The 22,178-nt window shown below is 40.3% G+C and overlaps 1 protein-coding gene across 10 annotated transcripts in view; it reads right to left on the bottom strand.

Annotated features, from left to right (window-relative positions):
* Lcor (ligand dependent nuclear receptor corepressor) overlaps window positions 1-22,178 on the bottom strand; it is a 107,021-nt gene that overhangs the window by 14,836 nt on the left and 70,007 nt on the right. Inside the window, exon 8 of one of the 10 annotated variants that reach the window (XM_039085738.2) lies at window positions 11,353-20,785. The exons of 8 other annotated variants lie outside the window; for them this stretch is intronic. In XM_039085738.2, coding sequence (XP_038941666.1) covers window positions 19,816-20,785 — 970 coding nt within the window. In that variant the 3' untranslated portion in view covers window positions 11,353-19,815. Of the gene's footprint in view, window positions 1-11,352; window positions 20,786-22,178 lie in introns of those variants that run through there. One more of the 10 variants, NM_001372249.1, reaches the window with a different exon arrangement.

The raw sequence follows: 22,178 nt of genomic DNA, 5'->3' as shown, positions 1-22,178 counted from the left end.
ACCACTGAGCTGCATCACAAACCCTACTTCATCCTTTTTACACTTAAAAAATTCAGAATTATCTTAGAAGAAACATTGGAAATAAAATTTCGCCGCATTATTAACTCTGTATGGTCAACAAAGAGCGATCCTTATCCAAAAATCTGTAGTGCTCCGAAATGTGACAAGTGCTAACTGTGTAAGATTACTTTTAAGCTATATGGACACAGTGAGCCTGCACCGTAAATGATTTCGGGCGTTAGACCTGGGCCTCACTCATGAAATACATCATTAAGTATTTGCAAACATTCCAAAATCTGAAGAAAGCCAAAATTCAAAACACGTATCCCAAGTATTTTGGATAAGGGGTCCTCAGTCTGTCCTTTAGTTTTAGGCTCAGGTAACGGTGTTAAAATAACCACTAGCTTCGGTTTATAACACAAACTCTGATATTCCATGTCACTTAGAACACTTAGCTGTAAACTCAATGGCTTGCAGACGATTTCTCGGAGAACAACTGGCTGAAGAGCCACCAACAGTTCTCCAGAGCAGGACGAGAGCTGAACGAACTTCCACAGTGGTGGACTATCAGCTTTGGTCCGCGTGACACATCCTCACACTAGCCCACCACTGAGCTTCCCGGAATATTACCCAGAGACATTTCAGTTACACAAGCTGCTCTACCTGACAGCCACCTCCACATGGTGAAGCTCTGTTGGAGTTTGGACCACAAAGACAAGGGGGCGTGGGAGAGGCCAACACTAGATTCAAGACAGAGCACACACTGCCTGCAGGGATGGCCACGGGGTCTCACTGGTTGCTTTGTGCTTCTGGATGCACAACTTTTACCGAAGTGACATGGAAAGAGCCCAGAGTTTGATACAACTTCTCATACACACGCTCTTCTCCGCCCTTCTGGCTTACAGACCTTTGGAAGAGTATTATTTGATGGTATGTGAGACACGATAGAACACAGATGGTAGCTTCATATGTGCTAAACGAGTATTGATTGATACGTCATCTGGTTTATTCTTCTATCTTTGTGCAGAAGCAGGGCTTAAACAGGTTTGCTTTCTGTGTTTCCAACATGGAACAGAGTCTCGCTATGCAGCCCTGGCTAGGCCGGACTTGCATCAGCCCTCTCTGATCCTCCTGCCTCTGTCTTTTTTTTTCCCCCTCAAACTTCTAATTCTTTGTGGATTTCACACCATGCAGTGAATCCCATTCAGCTCCACGTCTTTCTGTATATCTTCTATCCTTCCCTTCCCCAAGAAAACAACAACAAAAATCTCACTGAGGAAGCTGTAGTGAGTCACAGTGTGTCCCACAGTATACCCTTCGGTCCACACATCTTTACTTGCAAATGTTCGTTGCAAGGAGTCACTGGTCTGGTTCAAGACCTCTGGCTTTTGCTACTCTATCAACACTACGTCCTTACCAGGGCTCCTCCCGGGTACCCTGTGGTCTGCGTCAGGAGATCCTGCAGCTATGGATTTGCAGGGCTGAGCCCTTCAGACTACTTCAGCAGTTCACAGATAGAGTGGATGGTGAAGTGGGCCAACTGAAAGCTCTGGGAGGCAGAGCTAGCTCACCCAGTGCCTCAGCCGGCAAGGCTGCCACAGCCTCTTATGTGCTTGGTTACGGATGTGGGAGCACACACCAGCAAAAGCAGTCAAGGTTTTTATTTGTCTCCCAGAGTGACCTGAAACTTTCTGTACAGCTGAGGCTAACCTTGAGCTACTACTCATTCTCTAGCTTCTACCCTCCAAGTATGAGGATTGCAGTTATGTGTTACCACCACCAGCTAGACTTTAATTACATTTATATCACGTATGTGTGCATCCATTCTCACGTGCACATGTGCCACAGAATACAGATAGAAGTCAGAGGGCAAATTCTGTGAGTATGCTTTGTTCTTCCAAACATGTGGGTCCCTAGGATTAAACTCAGGTCATCAGGCTTGGTGGCAAACACTTAGATACACTGAGCCATCTTGCCATCCCCTGAATTTTAAAAAATATTTTGGTGTAATTCTTTACAGAATCGTACCATCACTTAGCATATCTCTTTTCCCGCCATGCTGCCTTTATTTGTCTGAGAATCAGTATTCATCCCTATCAGGACATAGGAAGGCACGGACCGCAAATGATGGCTCTCAGTGGAGATGCGTTAGAGCTCTAGATCTGACGGGCTTTGCAGGCAATTTGGATGCATAGGTAGGAGCCCAGCAGTAAGTGGCGTCCTTGGGGCTGAGAGGCTGCATATTAACACTAACCTTTGTCCAACTATCATTAAACAGCTAACTTTACAACTACGGCCATAAAACTACTTTCCGCTGTGACTCCAAATGATTTACTCCCCCCACCCAAAAAGGTTTTAAAGAGAAACTAAATTTAGATGGTTTTTAGTTTCTTACCGTTCAGCTATTTAATGTTTTGAGTTAACCTCAACTTCCTGGTATTTTTTATATTGCTGCATTTCCCATGTTTGGCTTTTAAAAAATGCTGCCGATCTGATTTAAACGCTGAAGGTCTGCCTTTGCTGGGCAGTGTGTGAGCTCCCTGCATCTCTGACACAGCCCAGGTACAGCACCTGCACTAACTTTGGCTACTACCAGGCAATTCGCTAACTGAAGAGCAGAGACTCTGCCGTGCAGAGAATTCCCTCCCTCTGACTGTGGAAGCACCTGGACTTTAGCTCACTGAGTAGTCTGCATCATATTACGTTCTGGACACCGGACTAGATAAGATCCTTATGAAAAAAACGTATCACAGATGCTGCAGTCCTCTGTCTGATCTCATGTTAGGTTGAAATCATTACTTTTGCTCAACAGAGGCCTCCCTGTAATAGGTAAGTGAATTATTTAGCAGGCGGAAGCCCACCTCCAAAGCACAGTAAGATCACAGGGATTGGTAAATTAGAAAGAGGCTATAAAAGAAGAGGGAGCCTGACGTGTAGGTCTTGGAATCAGTCCTGGTTTATCTCCTTGGTGAGAAATGGCCTACGTGACCTTGATCACTCAGTCGTCCTACCTTCAGCTCAAAGCCTAGTTCAGAAGGGCGTGGTAAAGGATAAGATAATATTCATAAAAAAGGCACAGTTTAAAAGCAACTGGTTGCTTCACAACCCTATCTTAATGATTTACTCAGTGATGTTTTTCCAGACCAGAGGTGAGGCATAGCTGAGCTCTCCTATTTGGTCAACACTGCAATACTTACATTCCCGTGGCTAATATAAATGGTGGCCAGTCACCGCTCAGGTTATTGTGTACTGAAGAACAGATCAAATGTGGCAGGAAGCTAAATGTCAGGTGTGAGACTCTAGACTCTGGGAGTAATAGTCAGGTACTCTCTCCAGCAGTTGGGGTGCAGCCACCCAAAGACTGCTGTGCGGGCAAATCAGTATCGCTGATGACCAAAATAGGTTTTTCTTGACCGAACAAGACCAACAGTAAGCACAGGGGAGCTAATGTTAGGAGCAGAGAGAAATACAGAGGAGAAAGGAGACCTTAAACGACGCAGACTAGGACTAGAGTATTCAGCTTGGCTTGTTTCTTTAAACAAAACATGAAAATGTATGCCCCGTGCCCTACCAAGGTGTACAAGCTGTTCACTTGTCAGGCGGTTACCAGGAAGAACGTGTCCCACTTCTTCTCTCCTGATCTAGATCTCTTTCAGGATACGGTGAGTCTGCTGACAGGTTAGGGGGCTGGGAGCATAGACGGGGTTAGGAGGGTATAAATGATCCGATAGGGTCGGTGGGAAGGGTGGTTCTTAAGGGAGGCAGGTACACACAGAGGTAGAAGGGTAAAGCAGTAAGGATGCCAGAAAAAACTACAAGAAATTTCACTATGTATCTTTAAAAGACACACAGTTTTATGTTTTTTTATATATATAGTTTTAATGAACTTTTCTCACTGGGTTAATCGTGCTTTCTGTAAGAGCCACCTTTAAAAAAAACCGTAACATCCAAGAGAATCCCTCTTTTGAATACTTGGCTAGGCTGTCCAGGAGACTCCCAAAACATGCATCCTATTGCTGTTGTCCTTGCTCCCAAGAGCAAGTGCTTATGGCTGAAGAAACCATGTGCCTGAGGAAGACTCCCCTGAGCTGTGACAGGCCTGAGTGTCCTCTCCCTAAGGACAAGGTTTCCTGGCACCACAAGGAAAGCATTATCTACTCTCGATTATCTCGAATTTATCAATCATATCTCAACAAAGGAATGACTCAAAAGGTATGACAGAACTCTGTCTAGTCAAAGTGTGCATGGGTGTGCAAATGTTTCTTTATACAACAAAACTGTGCACAGTTGTACCCACCAAGTTGTTAACACTCAAGTTTTCTAACCGTAGAACTGGCTAGGAGAAATAACAGAGGTAGAACTGGGGAGCTAGCCCAGCCAGCGAAGTGTTTACCACGCAAGGATGAGGACACGAGTTCAAGTTGACTCTTTAGTTTTGGCTTTTCGGCACATGTGAACAGGAGGTGCTAGACATGGGAACGCGAAACCAGAGTGAGCCAACCCCTTCCCAGCAGTGTGATGGCCTCCCAACCAACCACTTCTCAAGGCCTCCCCCCCACCCCCACCAAATCCACTTTTGCTTCACTCAATCATCCCAGGCAAGACATCACAAGGTCAGACATACCACATTTGGTGTTCATTAGACAAAAGGGAATTCAAAGGATGCGAAGGACAAGATTTTAGACTGTTTTAAATTTAAAACAACTCCTTAAGTTACACTACCGCGTGCTGGAACTGAGCACTAACTTGGTAAGAATACAGACCAAGCGCTCTGAGAACTCCTGAGGAACTCTGAAACAGACTATAGGAAATCATCCAGTTTACGTTTCAGGCCCAGGCAGAACTCTGGCCAGGGCAGCCTTGAGCTGAGAAGTGTCCTATGTCCTGAGCCCCACAGAGCTGGACCTCTGGGAGGTAAGGTCACCACCACAGGAGAGAGAGCAGGAGGAGTCACAGAGGCTCAAGAGCTTTCTACCTTGCCTTTCCTCTTCTGAAGTGAAAATAAAACCGTCCTTTAGGGAACTGCCCTTTAGTTGAAATCATCTTAGGCAAAATACAGACAGAAGCGGTTCCTTCTCTGAGGGACAAAGAACTAATCTTACAATGGTGCTTTGAGGAGCAGTTAGGACAACTGTTTAAAGACCTGGCATGGGCCAAGCAAAGAAGTCTTCTACCAGATACATTTCAACGAGTAGGTATGTACTTCCTTAGTGGTAATCATAATTTCAAGGCTAAAAAAAAAAATCACTAATTTGCAGGGCAGTGGGGGCAGAGGGATGTCCATCTAAAACAGCAATGGGAGGAGCTGACAGAAACAAAGGATGCCACATTCTCCATAACCATCTCAGTAACACAACTTTGTTTCTGCTCAAGAAATGAACTGCTCTGCTTCTGACAAATAATCTTACTCTCTTCAGGTGAGAGAAGAGCGGTTCCAGACGACATACCGAAAAAATGACTGTACGGCCTCCTGCCTTCACCACGTCTCTATGAAACCTCTTTTCTCAACGTTCTCTTTTTTTTTTTTTTTTTTTTTGGATCTTTTTTTTCGGAGCTGGGGACCGAACCCAGGGCCTTGCGCTTCCTAGGCAAGCGCTCTACCACTGAGCTAAATCCCCAACCCCTCTCACGTTCTCTTGAGGTCTAGTTCCTACCACTGACATTTTAGATTTTAGAACACGTGTGTGGTGGATCCTAAAGCTCAATGCCTTTGACAGGGCATACAGTAAATTACTTCAGATGCACACAATACATAATGCTTAAGTAACTATTTCAAGATACTTAAGATTTAATATTCTCAATAGTTTACTTCACGGGGGTTAGATAAAAAAAAAAAAAGGAAATGTTTGGGTATAAAACTGAGGTCTAAGGATTGGGGATTTAGCTCAGTGGTAGAGAGCTTGCCTAGCAAATGCAAGGCCCTGGGTTCGGTCCTCAGCTCCAAAAAACCAAAACAAAACAAAAAACCAAAAAAAAAAAAAAAAACCCAAAAAACCCCAAACAAACAAACAAACAAACAAAAAAACAACTGAGGTCTAGAGATTAACAATTTTAAAAAATTTTATGTGTATGGGTGTTCTGTTTGCACATATGTGCACCAAGTGCATACCTGCTGCCCACAGAGGCCAGAAGAGGGTGTCAGATTCCCTGGGACTGGATGTAAAAGGGGATTACGAGCAGTCATGTAGGTGAACCCAGATGGTCTGGGAGAGGTTAAAGGTTTGTTGTTTATTTGTGGGGAGGGAATAGTCTGCTCTGTAACCCACAATGGTTTGAATTTGTGATGCACCTGCACCCACCTCTCTAGCCCTGTGGAGACTTAAACCACCGTGCCTGTGAAAAAACTAGTTTTGATTATTAAATGGACACTCCCACACACAGGTATTAAAAAGTACTACCTGGGGTTGGGGATTTAGCTCAGTGGTAGAGCGCTTGCCTAGGAAGTGCAAGGCCCTGGGTTCGGTCCCCAGCTCCAAAAAAAAAGAACCAAAAAAAAAAAAAAAAAGTACTACCTACTTAAAAAAAAAGACGAGATCCAAAGTATATAAATTTTTGACCTTGAAAAGTGGTATATTTTTGTATATTTAAATGTAGTTAAAATTTATATGTGTGGCGGTTTGAATAAAAATGATCCGCATAGGCTTTAAATGGAGTGGGACTACTTGAGAAGGATTAAGAGGTGTGGCCTTGTTGGGAGAAGTGTCACTGGGGGTGGGCTTTCAAAAGCCCAATCTAGTCCTACTGTCTGTCTCTCCCACTCTCTTCCTGCTGCCTGCCAATCCAGATGTAGGACCTCTCCAGCGCCAGGTCTGCCTGCATGCCGCCATGTTTCCTGCCATGCTGATCATGGACTAAACCTCTGAAATTACAACCAAGGCTCAACTAAATGCTTTTGGAATAAGAGCTGACATGGTAATAGTGTCTCTTCACAGCAATAGAACACTGTGACATTAAAAAAAATATTAGTTTATGTGTACTTGCCTGAAAATATGTTATGTGTACCATGTATGTGCTTGGTGCTTTCAAGGGCAAGAAGAGGGCACTGGATCCTGAGACTGGAGTTATAGATGTTTTGAGCTGTATGTGGGTGCTAAGAATTGAACCATGGTCCTCTGGAAGATCAGCCAGTACCCGTAACTGATAAGCTATCTTTCTAGCTCTCTATATAATTTTAAACTATATCTTCTACTTTGACACATTATATTTTGATTTAGTTAAAATAAAAAACAAGTGAACAAACAAGGAATGACTGGTTTGATTAATTTTCCCTAAACAAGACCACAAAATGCAGAAAAGCACTTTTCTAGGTTTTAGCCATAGTTATCAACTGGGGTTAAAATAAGATTTTGTTCATGCCTCATTTTCAAAGTTCTAATAATCTTCACATGACACAACTATCTGATTTTCTATGTTTGCAGCAACTTATGACCCCTCCTAAGAATTTACTTCTGCTTTAATTTATTGGGTACTTGCATGAGACCGGTAAAAACTAACTTGCCTTTGTGCTATTTTACATGAGGCACCTTATTTAGGCTCCGTGGCAACTAGATATGCCAGGCACTACAGCCCTTGTTTATGGAGGGTCAGAACAGAGGCTTGGTAACTTGTTAAAACCATAGAGCAATGGAAGAGAAGGCTAGGACTTTAAAACTGGGCCCATCAAATCCTGTTTCTCAGACTTGGGGTAACTTGGGATACCACCTCACTTTGTATCATCTACTCAGGTTTATCAGGCCTTTAAAAGGCTTCAACTTATAATTTCAGTTCTGTATCCAAGTTCTATTTTTAATAGTGGGTATTACTCACTTCCTATGTTTTCTTCAATCAAACCAGAATTGAGATCTAGCTGGTTTAGCTGAATCCAAAGGTAAAATCCCTCATTCTCATTTTAGGTTGAGGGAATCATGCTGCTGTGGTATTATTAAAAGTGCAATGGCTTGGAATTGTGCTAAGGGCATGGAGAAGGTGAAATCCCTTTAATTTACCAATAGTCGCGTTCTCAAGAATTAAAGATTAGAATGGTACATTAGTCAGTAAGTTAACCAAGCCCCCATGTCTTATTTAACTGTACAAAACTACACTCTTGAAAAAAGGTTAAGAGGGGACAGGACAGAAGGCTCAGCAGTTAAGAGCACTGGCTGCTCTTTCAGAGGACCAGGGTTCAATCCCCGTCACCCAAATGGCAGCTCTCAACTGTCTGTAATGCCAGTTCCAGGGGAGGATCTGACTCCCTCACACACATACATGCAGTCAAAAACATCAATCATTGCACCAAAACATATGAAAGAAAGAAAGAAGAGAGAGAAAGAATACAAAGATGGTTAAGGGCACTCACTGCTCTTCCAGAAGGACGACCTTGGGCTCATTTCCCAGCACCTACACAGCAGTTTAGAACCCTCTCTAACTCGAGTTAAGAAGACTGAATGCCCTCTTCTGGCTTCTACAGCATCAGGTAGGCAAGTAATGAACAACATACACACAGACAGAACTCCCACATACACAAATAAAATGGAGAAGAAAATAGCCAGGATGACAAAATTTTCCCACATTTTGAGATAGTCTAACTTTGTGGCCCCAACTAACTTTGAACTCATGATTCTCTTGCCTCCCAAGTACTGGAGTTAAAGACTATGCTACTACACCTGGCTTAAACTTCTGAATTATATTAAAAGGGCAGTGGGGGTTGGGGGATGAAGGGGTGAGGGTGAGGCGGGGGAATGAGGGCTCCTGTAAGACACTTTGAAAATAGAGAATATGCTTAAGTTTTACATGTATAAATTATCACAGTACTCTGGTGGAGGACTCAATTCCATAAGAAGTTAACTTTGGCTAAAACTGGATACAACTTATGACACACACCCCTCCCCCCAGACCTCCCCCTGTTTGTTATGTTAATATTCAGGTATCGAAGGTGGAATCAGCCAGCACCCAGAAGAGAAACTGTAACAACTTAGAATAAAAAGGGAGTGCTTGCTTACTCGTGCAAAAGAACTGCCTCATTGACTTACAGTACACAATAAACACTTAACACTCTGGACTTTTTCTGAATATAAGACAAATCTATTTTGATACTTTTTTATTTAGAAAATACTGCAATAATGTAACTAGTTTCTAAGGCCTAATTACTCTATAAAGAGTTGCTACTTATTTCCCAATAGTCAAACTAATTATTTTGCATGTAATTAAGAAGGATTCAAGGCTGAAAAACTACCAATAAGCCTTTCTTTTTTTTTTTTTTAAACAAAGACAACTTTATTTTCCCATTTCGAAATGTAGGTTTAGAGAGATTAAGTAATGGGCCCAATGGGCCCAAGGTTACAGTTAGTATGTTCTGTCCAAAGCCACTCTCAGGTTGTTTCGCTTTTTTTTTTTTCCCCTTTTTCTTTTTTTTTCTGGAGCTGGGGACCGAACCCAGGGCCTTGCGCTTCCTAGGCAAGCGCTCTACCACTGAGCTAAATCCCCAACCCCCCAATAAGCCTTTCAAACATCCTCATCTCAGATTAAAAACACAAGTATGTTTCTGGTAAAACTTGTTGAACGTTTAAATGAGTGGGTAATCAATAAGCACTACAAACTTGGATGCTTACAAAACCCTCAGAGACTCAGGGGCTTCTTGTAACTTATCCAGATCAACTGAGGACCTAACTGCGGTATGCAACGGTTCTCCACTGTGCCACAAGCTCCGCCCCAACCATTACAGAGTTCTGACATTTGCTTTCTTTCCTGGATCCTATGGGAACAATGACCCAACAGTGGCTTAAGCTGTGGCACACTTTCTTTCGTTTTTTTACAATGTTTTGCCATTTATGTCTCGCTAACCTCTGAAATCAGCCCTGTCTACTTTAGCTGTAAATGCTATCTGAGGTTTACACTACGCACTCCACTCAAGCACACACAACAGGAAAGCAACAGCCTGTGACCTGAAGAACAATTGTTACAGTGCTTACCTTGGAATCAAATAATGGTATAAACTGACTATGACAAGAGCAGCTATCTCCTGTGCCTCACTCATTACAAGGTCTGGAATTACATGAGCTAGCATGTTTTCATGTCTGAGGAAATTCAGTCTCAAAGGACTATGACTCGGGATATGACACACCACTGCTTCCATTGCACTGCCCCTATGCAACTCCTGTTATTCTGCTATTAGAGAGTTTCTCTGCTTCCTGTACCTGTTAAGACACCAGGATGCCCGAACTAACCCTCAAACATAAGCATAATCAAAGAAATTCTGATTTAAAAGATGGCACTTTTAAAACTTGGGCCAAAACTTAGTTCAAAAGCCAAACAGGAGCTTGAAGACAGGCTACTGAAGCACACGTTCACACAGGAGCTATCTGAAGTCTTGTCACACTGACTGGGACACCGGTTTACAGTGGACAGTAGCAAGAAATGACAAGGAACAAGCCATGAGATTTATGAATAATTAATTTCCAGAAGAATATTCTACAAACACATCGTAAGTGAACAGGAAAAATGAAAGCAATAGACATCTGTATTACCAACCAGAAACCTTATTTTCACAAACAACAGAAAAGACGTAAGTTGTATAGCCAATCTGTCTCAGACCAAATAAAAAATAATCAACTATGTACAATATCAAATATGAGTGTAAAATTTGTTTATATTCAATGCAAGGTTGAAAAAGCTTCCTAAAATATTCTGCTCATTTTTCTAATCTTTAGGATCATTAATTCAGTTCCTCTAACCCCTTTAAGAGCCATTTTATCACCTCTGGCTTTACCCCTAGCTTCCATCAGCACAGCACGCTCTGCAGCAGCCTCCCAACAGCTTAGACGACTGCACCGACCCTGCACCAGCTGCCATGAGGCTTTACTATTCCTGCCTCAAGAGCAAACGAGTTGTTAAAGATTTCTGTTTTGGCAAACAATCCACTAAGGAGTTTTATTTTATTTTATTTTTTTTTCGGAGCTGGGGACCAAACCCAGGGCCTTGTGCTTGCCAGGCAAGTGCTCTACCACTGAGCTAAATCCCCAACCCCAAGAAGTTTTACTTTAATTATGAAAAACTGACTTTTAGGCAGAAGATGGCCTTGTGAAACCTTGGTTTGCTGAAAAGATTAATCTTAAGTAAACAATTCAATAAAACGAATGTATAACCCAGGGATAGGATCAGTCAGTGAGCACTTGAGAGACAAGGTGGTGTGTGCATTAGAATGGGAACCTCTAATTCTGCAGCAGCATTTCTAGTGATCCAAATAAAAGGTTTCATCTGGACAGAGGCACAGACTGACTGCCATGTGCATCTCATAGCACTCTATTCACCCTTTTTCTGTGAACCGTTTAAAAGCACTAAAATCTGAAGCAGCACAAACCAAGCTTTAAAAACAGGTTTTCACAACAAAATTTATTAGAAGAATAGTGGTTTTTAAAGTCTAGCATCCAGTGAGAACTACCATACACAACATTACAGCTGGGAATGTTTCTCCAAAATGTCATGGTCAAATAATACAATGGAACCATTACGTCTTACACATGCACAAAAGAAGTAGTGCTTCTGACATACAATGCAAAAAAAAAAAAAAAAAAAAAAAAGAATTAAAAAAAAGGGGAACCACATGAATTAAAATTTAAGTACTCATCACATACATTAAGACACAGCTTATTTTAGTCCAGTCAAAATCAGAACTGCATTAAAAAATTTAATGTAGTGCAATCAAACCCAAAAACTTAATTTGTGATCATAAGTGCTCTACTACATAAACAAATGATTATAGCAAGAACAAAAAGTTCAAATCACACAGTACAAAAAAATCTGTAAATAAATATTAACTACAGTACAAGAGAAATATTAAATTATACAATTCCGTCAAACTGTAAACAGTATATTGAAATGAGGTCCATAGAGTAAGGGGGTTCCTGTTTTGTTGCATGACGCTGAACTTCTAGAAATCTGAAAAATGCCATTTTCCATGTCTTCAAAGGCTATGGGTTTTAGAGTTTCTTTCGGATGTAAGATATCAAATAGGAAAGCAGAGGGGTGACTTACTTTGTTAACCACAGTTAGGTAGCACTGTGGAAAACAAGTGTTTAAAAAGACAAGTCACCATCAGAAGGAGCTTGTCACTGAGGTCTCTGAGGCTGTAAAGTACACTGAGATAAGACTTCCTGCTGTATGCAGACCTAGACCTCTGCTCACTGTTTGACATTTTACATCCTTCATGTTAAAATACCAACTTTGGCAGACTCACTACTGATAAACTCAAAGCACTTACGGCCCAATGGTTCCATCACAGTGGCCAGTGCACAGATTCTCTGAAGACATTGCATAAATAGAATGTAGAGGTCAGACACCCAAGGGCCAGTGCTTGAATTTAGTAGTAGCTATGATGAAGAAACAAGAGCCACATCAAGGAGGAGCTGCATCTGTCAGCTTACAGAAGCAGCTAGGAATGTCACTTATTTTCATTGTGCTGGCTATCAGTGGCATTGAAAAATATATATCTAGTGTGTGGTGGCTATACATGTATGCATGTTTAAAAAAATACACTGTTAACAGGAACCCCCATATTATCTGCTCAGTAGTTATAACTGAATCTATAGAATGCCACTATAAGAGTGTGAGGCACCGTGTGCTGGAAAGTTATGCAGCTTTAAAATCTGTTTGGCTGAGTTATACCTGGATACCTGAACTGAGTTTTTAAGTTGACATTCATCAAAGATGTGCTACCAGCACGTTGAAATAAAAGCAAAACAGAACAATACAAGTCACTGTTAGGTTTAAGAATAGCATCAAAGTACCTGAATTGAGTGAGGAAAGTGTGAAGACTGTCCCTGAGGGTTTTAAACAGTGTGTACAAGTTGATTTTCTAAGAACATTAGCTTTATTTAACAGTGTGGACTGATAAAATACCAATGTCTGACAGTTTAAAGTGGAGGTCATAAAGAATCATCTGCAAACACTCCATGTATAGTTTATGCGTTTCCCCCAAAGCAGCAACAAGCCACTGTTAAGTAGACATCCCACCAGAACACGCACACATGGGAGTCAGATAAAGGTTTCTTCTGTTTTTTTTTTTTTTCCTGACAGCACAGCATATCAATATCCAATGACTATCTTTCCTAGATCAGAATGTAACTAATTTTGACTAGCAATATAGGATTAGACTTTTAATCAAACACTTCGCTATTACATACTAAGATTTCTTAAACTCACTAATGCTGGTAATACTAACCTAGTTAATCAACCCCCCCCCCTTGGTTTTAGAAATATACCCTTCCACAACTTAAAACCATTAAGATCCATATCAGTCCTCTGATGTAAAAAGCCTGTCAGTGAATTAGTATTAAAAATTTACACAGTAAAAAGGCTTGAATTTCAGCCAAAGATTCTAAATACTGCTCATTCCCTGAAGACTTAAAGGAGAGAATCCCTACCCATTTCCTTAGTGATCTACACATCTAAAATGGTCTGATAACATGTTTCACTGGGGGAAATTTCCCCTTGCTTCCTCTCAAATTCCAAATTCCTAAGCCAGGAATGCTTAAATGAAATGGGGAAAATGAGGCAATTACATAGAAGTACTAGAAAGATACAAAATGTTATTGTCCTTTGTTAAAATAAGAATTATTTATATAAATGTGATCTGACCCCATATCATGTAGTTATGGTTTTTAAAATAATCATCCTAAAACTTACAGTACCTAAGACTCTGAAGGTAAATTAAGACTTTAGTGTTTTAACAGAAAAGTGCTGACTTATCCCTTTTCTAGAACTTTAAAAGTTTGGGGACGTGCTTTCCTATCGATAGTGAGGTTTGCTATATATACACCCTTCCATCAAGCAGGAAAGTCACTGATGAAAGACTCAGGAGTGTAGCGCTGGTTGTTTATCAAATAGGAACCATTTTGTTCATTCTGTGGGGGTAAAAATATGCTAGCCTGAAATTCTATTTGGCTACTGAATGTTAAAAATCCCTGCTCTACTGTGTCAGTATCCTGTGTCCAACTACTCCCCTCCCCCCCTCCCCCACCCCTTACACACTATCCACTGAGAATCTAATCTCCAAAGAGATTTAAAAATTTATGTTTTCAGGACATACCTGAGAAAGGGTGCAATTATGCAGAACAAGGAACCCAAGACTGCACTAATACTGGTTATAGGTTCACAAACTGTTTTTCAAGACAAATCTAAGTTTAAGAGGTATGAATCTTCAAATGTCTCACTGCTTTAGGTCATTTATTTGGTATGTGTGTAGGGCCATTTCCAGTGTTGAAAATATCTTGAGCCTGTTCAACGACAGTTCAAGGAGTAAAGAATTCATTTCACATTCAAACAATAAAAGTTAAATATTATGAATATTTGCTATATCCAATAAATCTATGGTTTACTGAAAGTGCTTCCTTCCATGCTTTTTACAGATACAGTTCTAAAGGAACTGGCAATCTTAAAAATTACCTCCCAAATATTGTAAATTAACTCGTTTACTGTCTGCCAAACAAACATCAGATTCAATTCTCATTTTCAAACAATGTAAAAAATTTTCCTATCAAATGCACATGATCAAATTTTAGTACAGTGTCTTGAGACTCTCTCTGAGTTTATTTAGTACAGCTGGGGCTGGGGCAGCTGAGCTGTGTTCTGTTCTCTAAAGTTCACACCGGTCCATCTCCTGCTCCAAAATCCTTTGTAACACAAAACTTAGCCACAGTGTTGACGCCACAGGCTAAAGTCTCCCTCTTTAGGAGAATGCAAAAGTGAGAGTAAAGAGGACACAGAGAGCATTTCCTCGATTTCCCTGTCATCTCGTTTACAGATCAAGTCTCAAGGACAGAATTATTCCAACATAAAAGAGGAGGGAGGTCTGTATTCCTTGTACGACGTGTGTGTGTGTGTGTGTGTGTGTGTGTGTGTGTGTGTGTGTGTGTGTGTGCGCGCGCGCGCGCGTATAAATGTATTTTTTTCAGTACATTTAAAGAAAACAAATAACCAACCAACCACAAAGAGTTTATGTAGTTCAGCAGTCTCCTAGATGGATTATTTGGCTACAGCCATCAAGGTCTGAAGAATACTGGATTGACCAGTATATTAATGTAAATTAATTCTAATGAAAAGGGAATGAGAAAAATGGTCTGCGATATCCTCCATCTTCCTGAAGGCCAAAGTTTAACCTGTAACTTTCAATCTGCTAATAGAATACCAAGTGGCCATCCAACCTATTGTCATTTCTATCACCAATGACAGCAACCTGAATAAATACAAGAATGGAGATGTGAAAACAACCTCAAGCAGTTGGTTAAATAAAGTACAGGTTCAGAAATTTGCTTCAAAATGAAAGCTACTGGGATGTAATAATTGCTGACGTAACACTAATTGTCACACATACATATGCTTTGACAGCTCAAAATAATTTCAGGTTCTGACACTGACCTAACAATTTGTTTTATGAAAATAACCAAATAAATCTAAGCTTCACCATCATGGGGCAATAAAATGTAAAAGGATCAGAAAGGCTTAGAACCAGGCCCAGCAACATGTGCTTACTTGGGGCAGGCAGAGAGCACACTAGCAGCTCCAAGGGTGCCTACTGACAGAAGGTAGTTAGGACACGGGTCACAGCAGGTAGTCAATTTAAGTCCAACTTAAGAGTTCTCTCCAGAAAATTGGGAACTAAACACCTCCTTGTGCCACATAACATTCTGCTATCTGACCCCATACAGTTCATATTACAGCTAAGGTTAAAACACTGGGGAACAGAAATGCCAATTGGTTGAGGTAATGATTTATATAAGATAACCAGAGTTCTAAAGCACTTCAATGTTGTAAAGTAAAACTGTACCAAATAAAGCTAATCCACACTTCACACCTCTGAGCTTGCTCACCAGAACTCAACAGTAGTTAACTTCACATAAGGACCTACTATTACACAAAGCCTTGCATGATCATAGTCATCATCTGCTGTAGCAAAGTCTGATCAAGCAACATCTAAACTTCAGAATAACAACAAACTTATATTAAAAAGTATTATACACAAATATAAATATTTTTTCCTGAAAGAGAGACCTTGTCCTTCATGGTATATGGGGAGCAGAATGAAAGTGTATAGCTCAACACAATACAATTAGGTCATTTGAGAAGCTAATGAACAAAGTAAAATAATACACTCTACTGGATCATGCCTGCCAATTCTGCTTTCAGAAGTAAGAACGCTAATAAGAAAATACCATCCCAACTATATCTCTCCTACAACTGTTTAGTGTTTTTTGATTTCACAGTACTGTAGCTTATATACTGTGTGATGTCAACGTTCTCTCACTAAAAATCAAGAATTTATTATAAATATATTATTTCCTACCATTAATTCAAATAATGCTATTTGATTTGAATAATGTCATCATTTGCCTTACTGGAAAATATGAGAAAAACGGCTTTTGTGACAGGCAGTTATGAACTATACTTTCCCATACCATAAAAATGGTCAACTGTTGTCTGGGCCATGCAAAACTCTGACTGGCAGAAATTAGGCATGCAATAGACCAATCTCCATCACACGTTTATGAGGACGTCTCCAAACTAGAATATCTACACTGAAAGTGCCATACAGCATAGTGGCAAATCAAGAGAGAAATCAAATATTAAGGGATCACTGTGGTATGAAGACTGACAGCCACCTCCAAGAAATATGCAGTATAATGGAACTCTGAACACAAAGTTTAACATTGAAAGTGCACCTGAATATTACAAACTAACTTTACAAACCTACAATAAGGTAAAATATATATCTTTTGAAATATTCAGCAGCTTTTGTATTTTTTTTTTTAGTTTTTTTTGAGAGGCTCATGAATTTTAAAGGGGGCCACTATCTAACTTCAACCATGCTTCACGAAACAATAATGGCAATTTTATATTGCAGTTACCAATGTAATGCAATTAGTGCTTCAAAACAATCTATACTCAAACGAAATAACACAACAGCAAAAGAAAGAAAAGAAAAAAAGAGAGAAAGAGAGAGGAAGAGAGAAACCAGCCAACCAACCAACCTTTGGAGAAAATATGCTTATTCAAAAGCTTCTTGGAAAAGAAAATTTACCTGAATATCAAGTCATGACTGATCTCAAGTGTAATGTTAAAAAGCTTCACAGACATGAATATTACAATCTTCAGGTCTCAGGACTTTTATCTGAGAAGTTTAGAGTTTGGTTTGTTTTTAAAATTCACTTTCTAACCAAAACAGATAATAGAAGTACTCAACTTTCACTATTTACAACTCAGCCTACAGTCTGAACTGACACAATACAAGTTCTCTTATTTAAACTGCAGCATTAAAGGGTAGGCACACCATGCTGCTGCTCGATTGTCATCCACTGAAACACTCATAGAAAATCGTCATGTTAGTAAAATGGTCACTCGCATTACACTCCAATGACAAAAGTTACAGACTCAACTCATACACCACTACAGACTATCACAAGGATTAAACCTCTCTGAAGAGTCAAAGTACAAAAGTTCAACTTTTAGGGCCAGATTTTTATTAGATGGGCCTTCAATGTTGTCTTTCTGAGAGGAAATAAAAGCACAAATTAATTTCTCAAAGGATCTTTTTGCAGCAATTTTGGGCTACTGAGTACCCCAAGCATTGCACAAAAAGGAACCATGCCTGCAATTAATTGTGTGCTAACAAACCGAGAGGGAACAAAGGAGGTTTTCCTTCCTAAGCTTAGCCTTTTGCTTTCAGCAAACCTCATACAACTTCCTTCAACTGCAGATGAAAAATCATGCGTCTCATAGTGTTTTTATTGCAACTTCCAGCCAGGCTAGGAAATATTGCAGTCACATTAATATCACCAAACTCTCTGTCCATTGAGACTAAAAAGCCAAGAAACAGGCAGTCATCCACTGATTAAATTGCCTTACAAAATAACCAAATCAAAAGAGGAATCCACACCCAACCTATGTCAAAAATGAGCAGTGCCTTAATTTTAACAGCAGCAATGGTGTGCCTAACCTTTGAACACACAGGTTACGAGTGGAATCAATCTTTTACCTAACTGAATTAATGGGTTCAAGGTTTCATTAAGGAATTTGTGCCTGGGGACTATATGGACATATTCCTACTACTTCTCACGTGGTTAGTACTCTCCTGAAGTCACCCATTTTAAGCTAATGAACACTTGACTGCTTGTTTTGTTTTACTCAGAAATGTCAATGATTCTGGGGTTTGGCTAAGCATTTAGAAGGGCCTAATCACCTTTCTCAGAAAACTAGCATATAGGGTATAAGTGGTGTGGATTTTGCTTTGCACAAAATAGTAATTTTAATCTGATCATTGTAAAGATTAACTTCCATTGGCTTTACTTATCAGGAATTCTTGTAATTATCTGTCAAAAACAAATCTTCCAAACTTAAATCACTGCAATTTCATGTGCCCATCTCAAACAAAGCGTAAGACGTTCTTCAAGGAGTGCTTACACAAACATGATCAGAAAGGGCCTGAAATGTGTGCTAAACAACCAGAAAGGCCAGGAAGGGGTATTATGTCGGATGCCATAAGAATAAGGGATGGGATTGGGGGGGTGGGTGGGGTCAGCTACACAAAATCAACTAAAATCTAAAATCCAACCTCTCCCAATCCTGTAGCAGTATCTGAATTAAACAGAAACTCCAGTGAGCTAAACTACCAATCGAACTATTAACAGATTCAACATGCAACCTAATCATATTAGGTCACCTTGGGATTGCAATTTTTCTTCTTAACAAAAACTGTCGATCCTTCATCTATATAGAAATTATCAAGGCTGAAAAGTGTAAGCAGCATTTTAGCCACATCCTAATTACTAATGCACATTGCTCTCTGTGCTGACTCCCAGGGAGCACAGCTTAGACTCCTTAGAACTAATGGCTGCAACAATCCTCAGTTGTTGATACATGACCACTTCTATAAAATGCTGAAAAGTATAAAGAAATCAAAGCTTGCTAAAGTGAGGCATCCTCCATTGTTCATGAAATGTACCCTGACTGCTCCTGAGTAAGAAGGGAGCGCGTCCTCCATGAGATAAGGCTATGATCTCACTTGTTGGTGAGAGCAAATTCTACCCTTAGAGAAATCTCACATGAAATTACAGCAAAGGTAGTGTTCCAAGCAATGAACTGAAACATTTTGAAGGTAGTGTGTGCACATCTCCACGCCTCGCCTCTGGGTGAGCACTAAGACATTGCTAATTTAGTAGGTAAATTTAATAATGAAAAGGAAATGATAAAGCATAATTATAAATGACCCAAGTATTTATCAAGTAATCCAATATCTTAAAGTCAAAGGTTCATCTTTTTTAGTTTAACCCTTCAATTAGTTGAATCATGTTAAGAAAAATGTCAATATTTTTTGTAAGATGGCTTTTCAATTTGTAATGATAAAGCTCCCAATATGACAGAGGTGAATTCCAAAAGGGTTTTTTTTTCCCCCTCCTCCTAATTGTTTTAAAAGAAAAGGCAAACATAACTTAAGGAAAAAAAGAGAGAGAGAGAGACAGAGAGAGAGAGACAGAGAGAGAGAATAACAGAAAGCATGCAGGCTCTACAGGCAAGGAGTCCACTTCCATGTATCTGGTCTTTGTGAGGTAACTCAATTCTCTGTGTAGAGAAACATGCAAAAGGCCAAACAATATTCCGAGCCATACTGCACATGGAAATTTAAAATATGCAAAATCAGAATGCACCTTTCACCTCTGTGCACAAGTCAATGCAAAATCCGCAAAGAAGCAAGTGTCACAGTAATGAAGTCAGGTGCAGCAGGGACAGCTAACAATGATGCAGTAGTGCTCACCCAGTTTGTACAGTAATTGGCACTCTACAATAGTCCTACTCAGTTTTTGATTCATTTGCACTTTGTGCTGCCTCTCCCTGGGGATCTAATTCAATCTTTACAGAAACATCTGGCCCCTCCGACCTCATTAATTTCATCTTTTTCTTTGGAGGGTTTTTCAAAGTGCCCAGCCTCTCCTTTACTTTGTACTCCAGTGTACTGTGGGGAATCCCATAAATACTCTGAGCTTTGGAAACACTCATTTTTCCACTCATAACCACCGAGATGGCTTCCTCCAGTATCTCACTGTTGTACTGTCTGTAACGCCCTCTCTTCTTGCGAGGCTGCTTGGAGCCAGGGTCTCCTTCTTGATCCGATGTGGGATATGGCTGTCCAGAGGTAGACTGCTCAGCATCCGAGCCCCAAGAATCAGGGCCAGCATCTAACATGCTTTTTCTATTTTGTTTTGGAAGAATAGCCCTTAATTTTTTACTAAGCGCGCTCTCCGTTTGTGAACCCATTACCAAAGAGCTATAGTTGTATTGATCACCAGTGCGAGACTCCCAAGAAAGATCCATTCCTCGAACTTGTGGTATCTTTAAATCTACAGGAGATGAATGGCTCATGTCCCTTTTTCCATCTTGTTTTGTTTGATGTGCCATTTTTGGAAAGGCAGAGTTTTCTGCAAGAAAAGGAAGGTCACTGATGTTGCTGAGTGCACCATTTCCCCTGAACTTCACACGGTTGAGGTTGAATTCATAATGAGGTTTTGCCCAAGAGGCTTCCCTGGATAAGATTAAGTGCTGTCCATGATTCTGTAATCCAGACGGACCAAGGCTGGCAGCTGTGGACAATTGGTTTCTGCTCAGTAGTTCTTCACTAATCTGCAGGGATCGAGCCAGTGGAACTTTGAGTGATGTGGAGTGTCCAAAACCTTCCCTGGTTCCATCCTGTAAGCTTCTTGGAGGTACCCCATCACCACTCCGAAGTCCATCTGGGCGGTACTGGCTGGGTCTCCCAGGTCGCCTAATTGGATGGAAGGAAACTGATGTGAGCAGGACTTGCACAGGAAGGGAGGGGTGGGTGAGGGCCACTCCTTTATTAGAAGCCTTGCTTGGGTAACATCACTTTGTGTTATTTATTTATTTATTTTTCTCTAAAGTTAAAAAAAAACACATGGTCTCAGCAGTTAGTTTAAAAACTTGATCACAAAAAGAAAAAAAGGAAAAAAAGGAAAAATCAAAACAAAACAAATAAACAAAAAAAGCCACGAGTTTTTTTTGGTTTTTTGGTTTTTTTGGGGTTTTTTTTGTTTTTTTTTGGGGGGGCAAAGAAAAATTAAACCTGTTGGCAGTCTCTGGTTGGGTTCACAAATTTTCGGAGAAAAAGTTTCGCGCAACTGTTTGAAAATAGCACCTTAACCATTAATTACAAAGTAATCATTAGTGTCTCCATTATCTACACAGAATTGTTTACCAATGTGACGTTACCACTAAACAAGCACAGTAATAAAAGAGTAAGCCAGATTATTTATTTTAGTGCAATGCATTCAACATTCAGAACAACTATCTAAGAAGCTGGCAGCACTCACACTGGTGACACCCATGGATGATGGCTCATTTAATCCACAAACAAGTTAATGTTTATCTTTAAAAATTCAACAATTACAATGACATTTCTTGTACTGCTTGGGAAAAGCTTATGTATGGCAACCAATCCCAAGAAAGGGGAAGAAATCAAAGAGGAAGCAAGACGGCTTGCACTGTAACTTACCACACTTCTTCATTAAAACCCTATTGGTTGTAGGCAGAGACACAAATACCACAATTCCTCAAGTAAATTTTTATTTTCCCCCAAATCTTGTTAAGTTATACTCAGAGTCAATATAACCAGAAGTATAAATAACTTGGTAGCAATCTTCTTTAAGAAGTATCTTTCCCCTTAAAATACCATATACTTGTGTGTTTGAAAATAGTGAAGTCAGTTACTTATAAAGTCACTCCTAAGATTCTGCTGTTGCTTTGGGTACAGTGTCTGTCAGATGTCTTCCTTCCTTGGTCATTCTGTCCTTTCTTTTTCTTCCTGGTGTGTGGGGGAGACTTTTTTCTTACTGAACCTGGAGTTCAAAGATTTGATAGGCAGGGTGACCAATACCACCAGGGATCCTTCTGTCTCTGCCCTCTCCCACCCACTATGGGATTACACAGTTGGGAGCCCTGCCACCTTTGGGTGATGGGGATCCAAACTCAGGTCTTCATGCATGTGTGGCAGGCTCTTCAGCAGCTGAGACATCTCCCCAGCCCCTAATCCATAAAGTTTTAATTTTTATAATAGGGAAAGGTTATTGACCTTAAGATTGGTAGCTGGCAAAACATTCCCAAGAGGAATAATTCTATCAGTCAGGCCCAAAAGTGTAATT

Source organism: Rattus norvegicus, chromosome 1, assembly GCF_036323735.1.
Source record: "Rattus norvegicus strain BN/NHsdMcwi chromosome 1, GRCr8, whole genome shotgun sequence".
In the NCBI taxonomy this organism is placed as follows: domain Eukaryota; kingdom Metazoa; phylum Chordata; class Mammalia; order Rodentia; family Muridae; genus Rattus; species Rattus norvegicus.
This window is presented reverse-complemented; position numbering and strand designations above follow the sequence as displayed.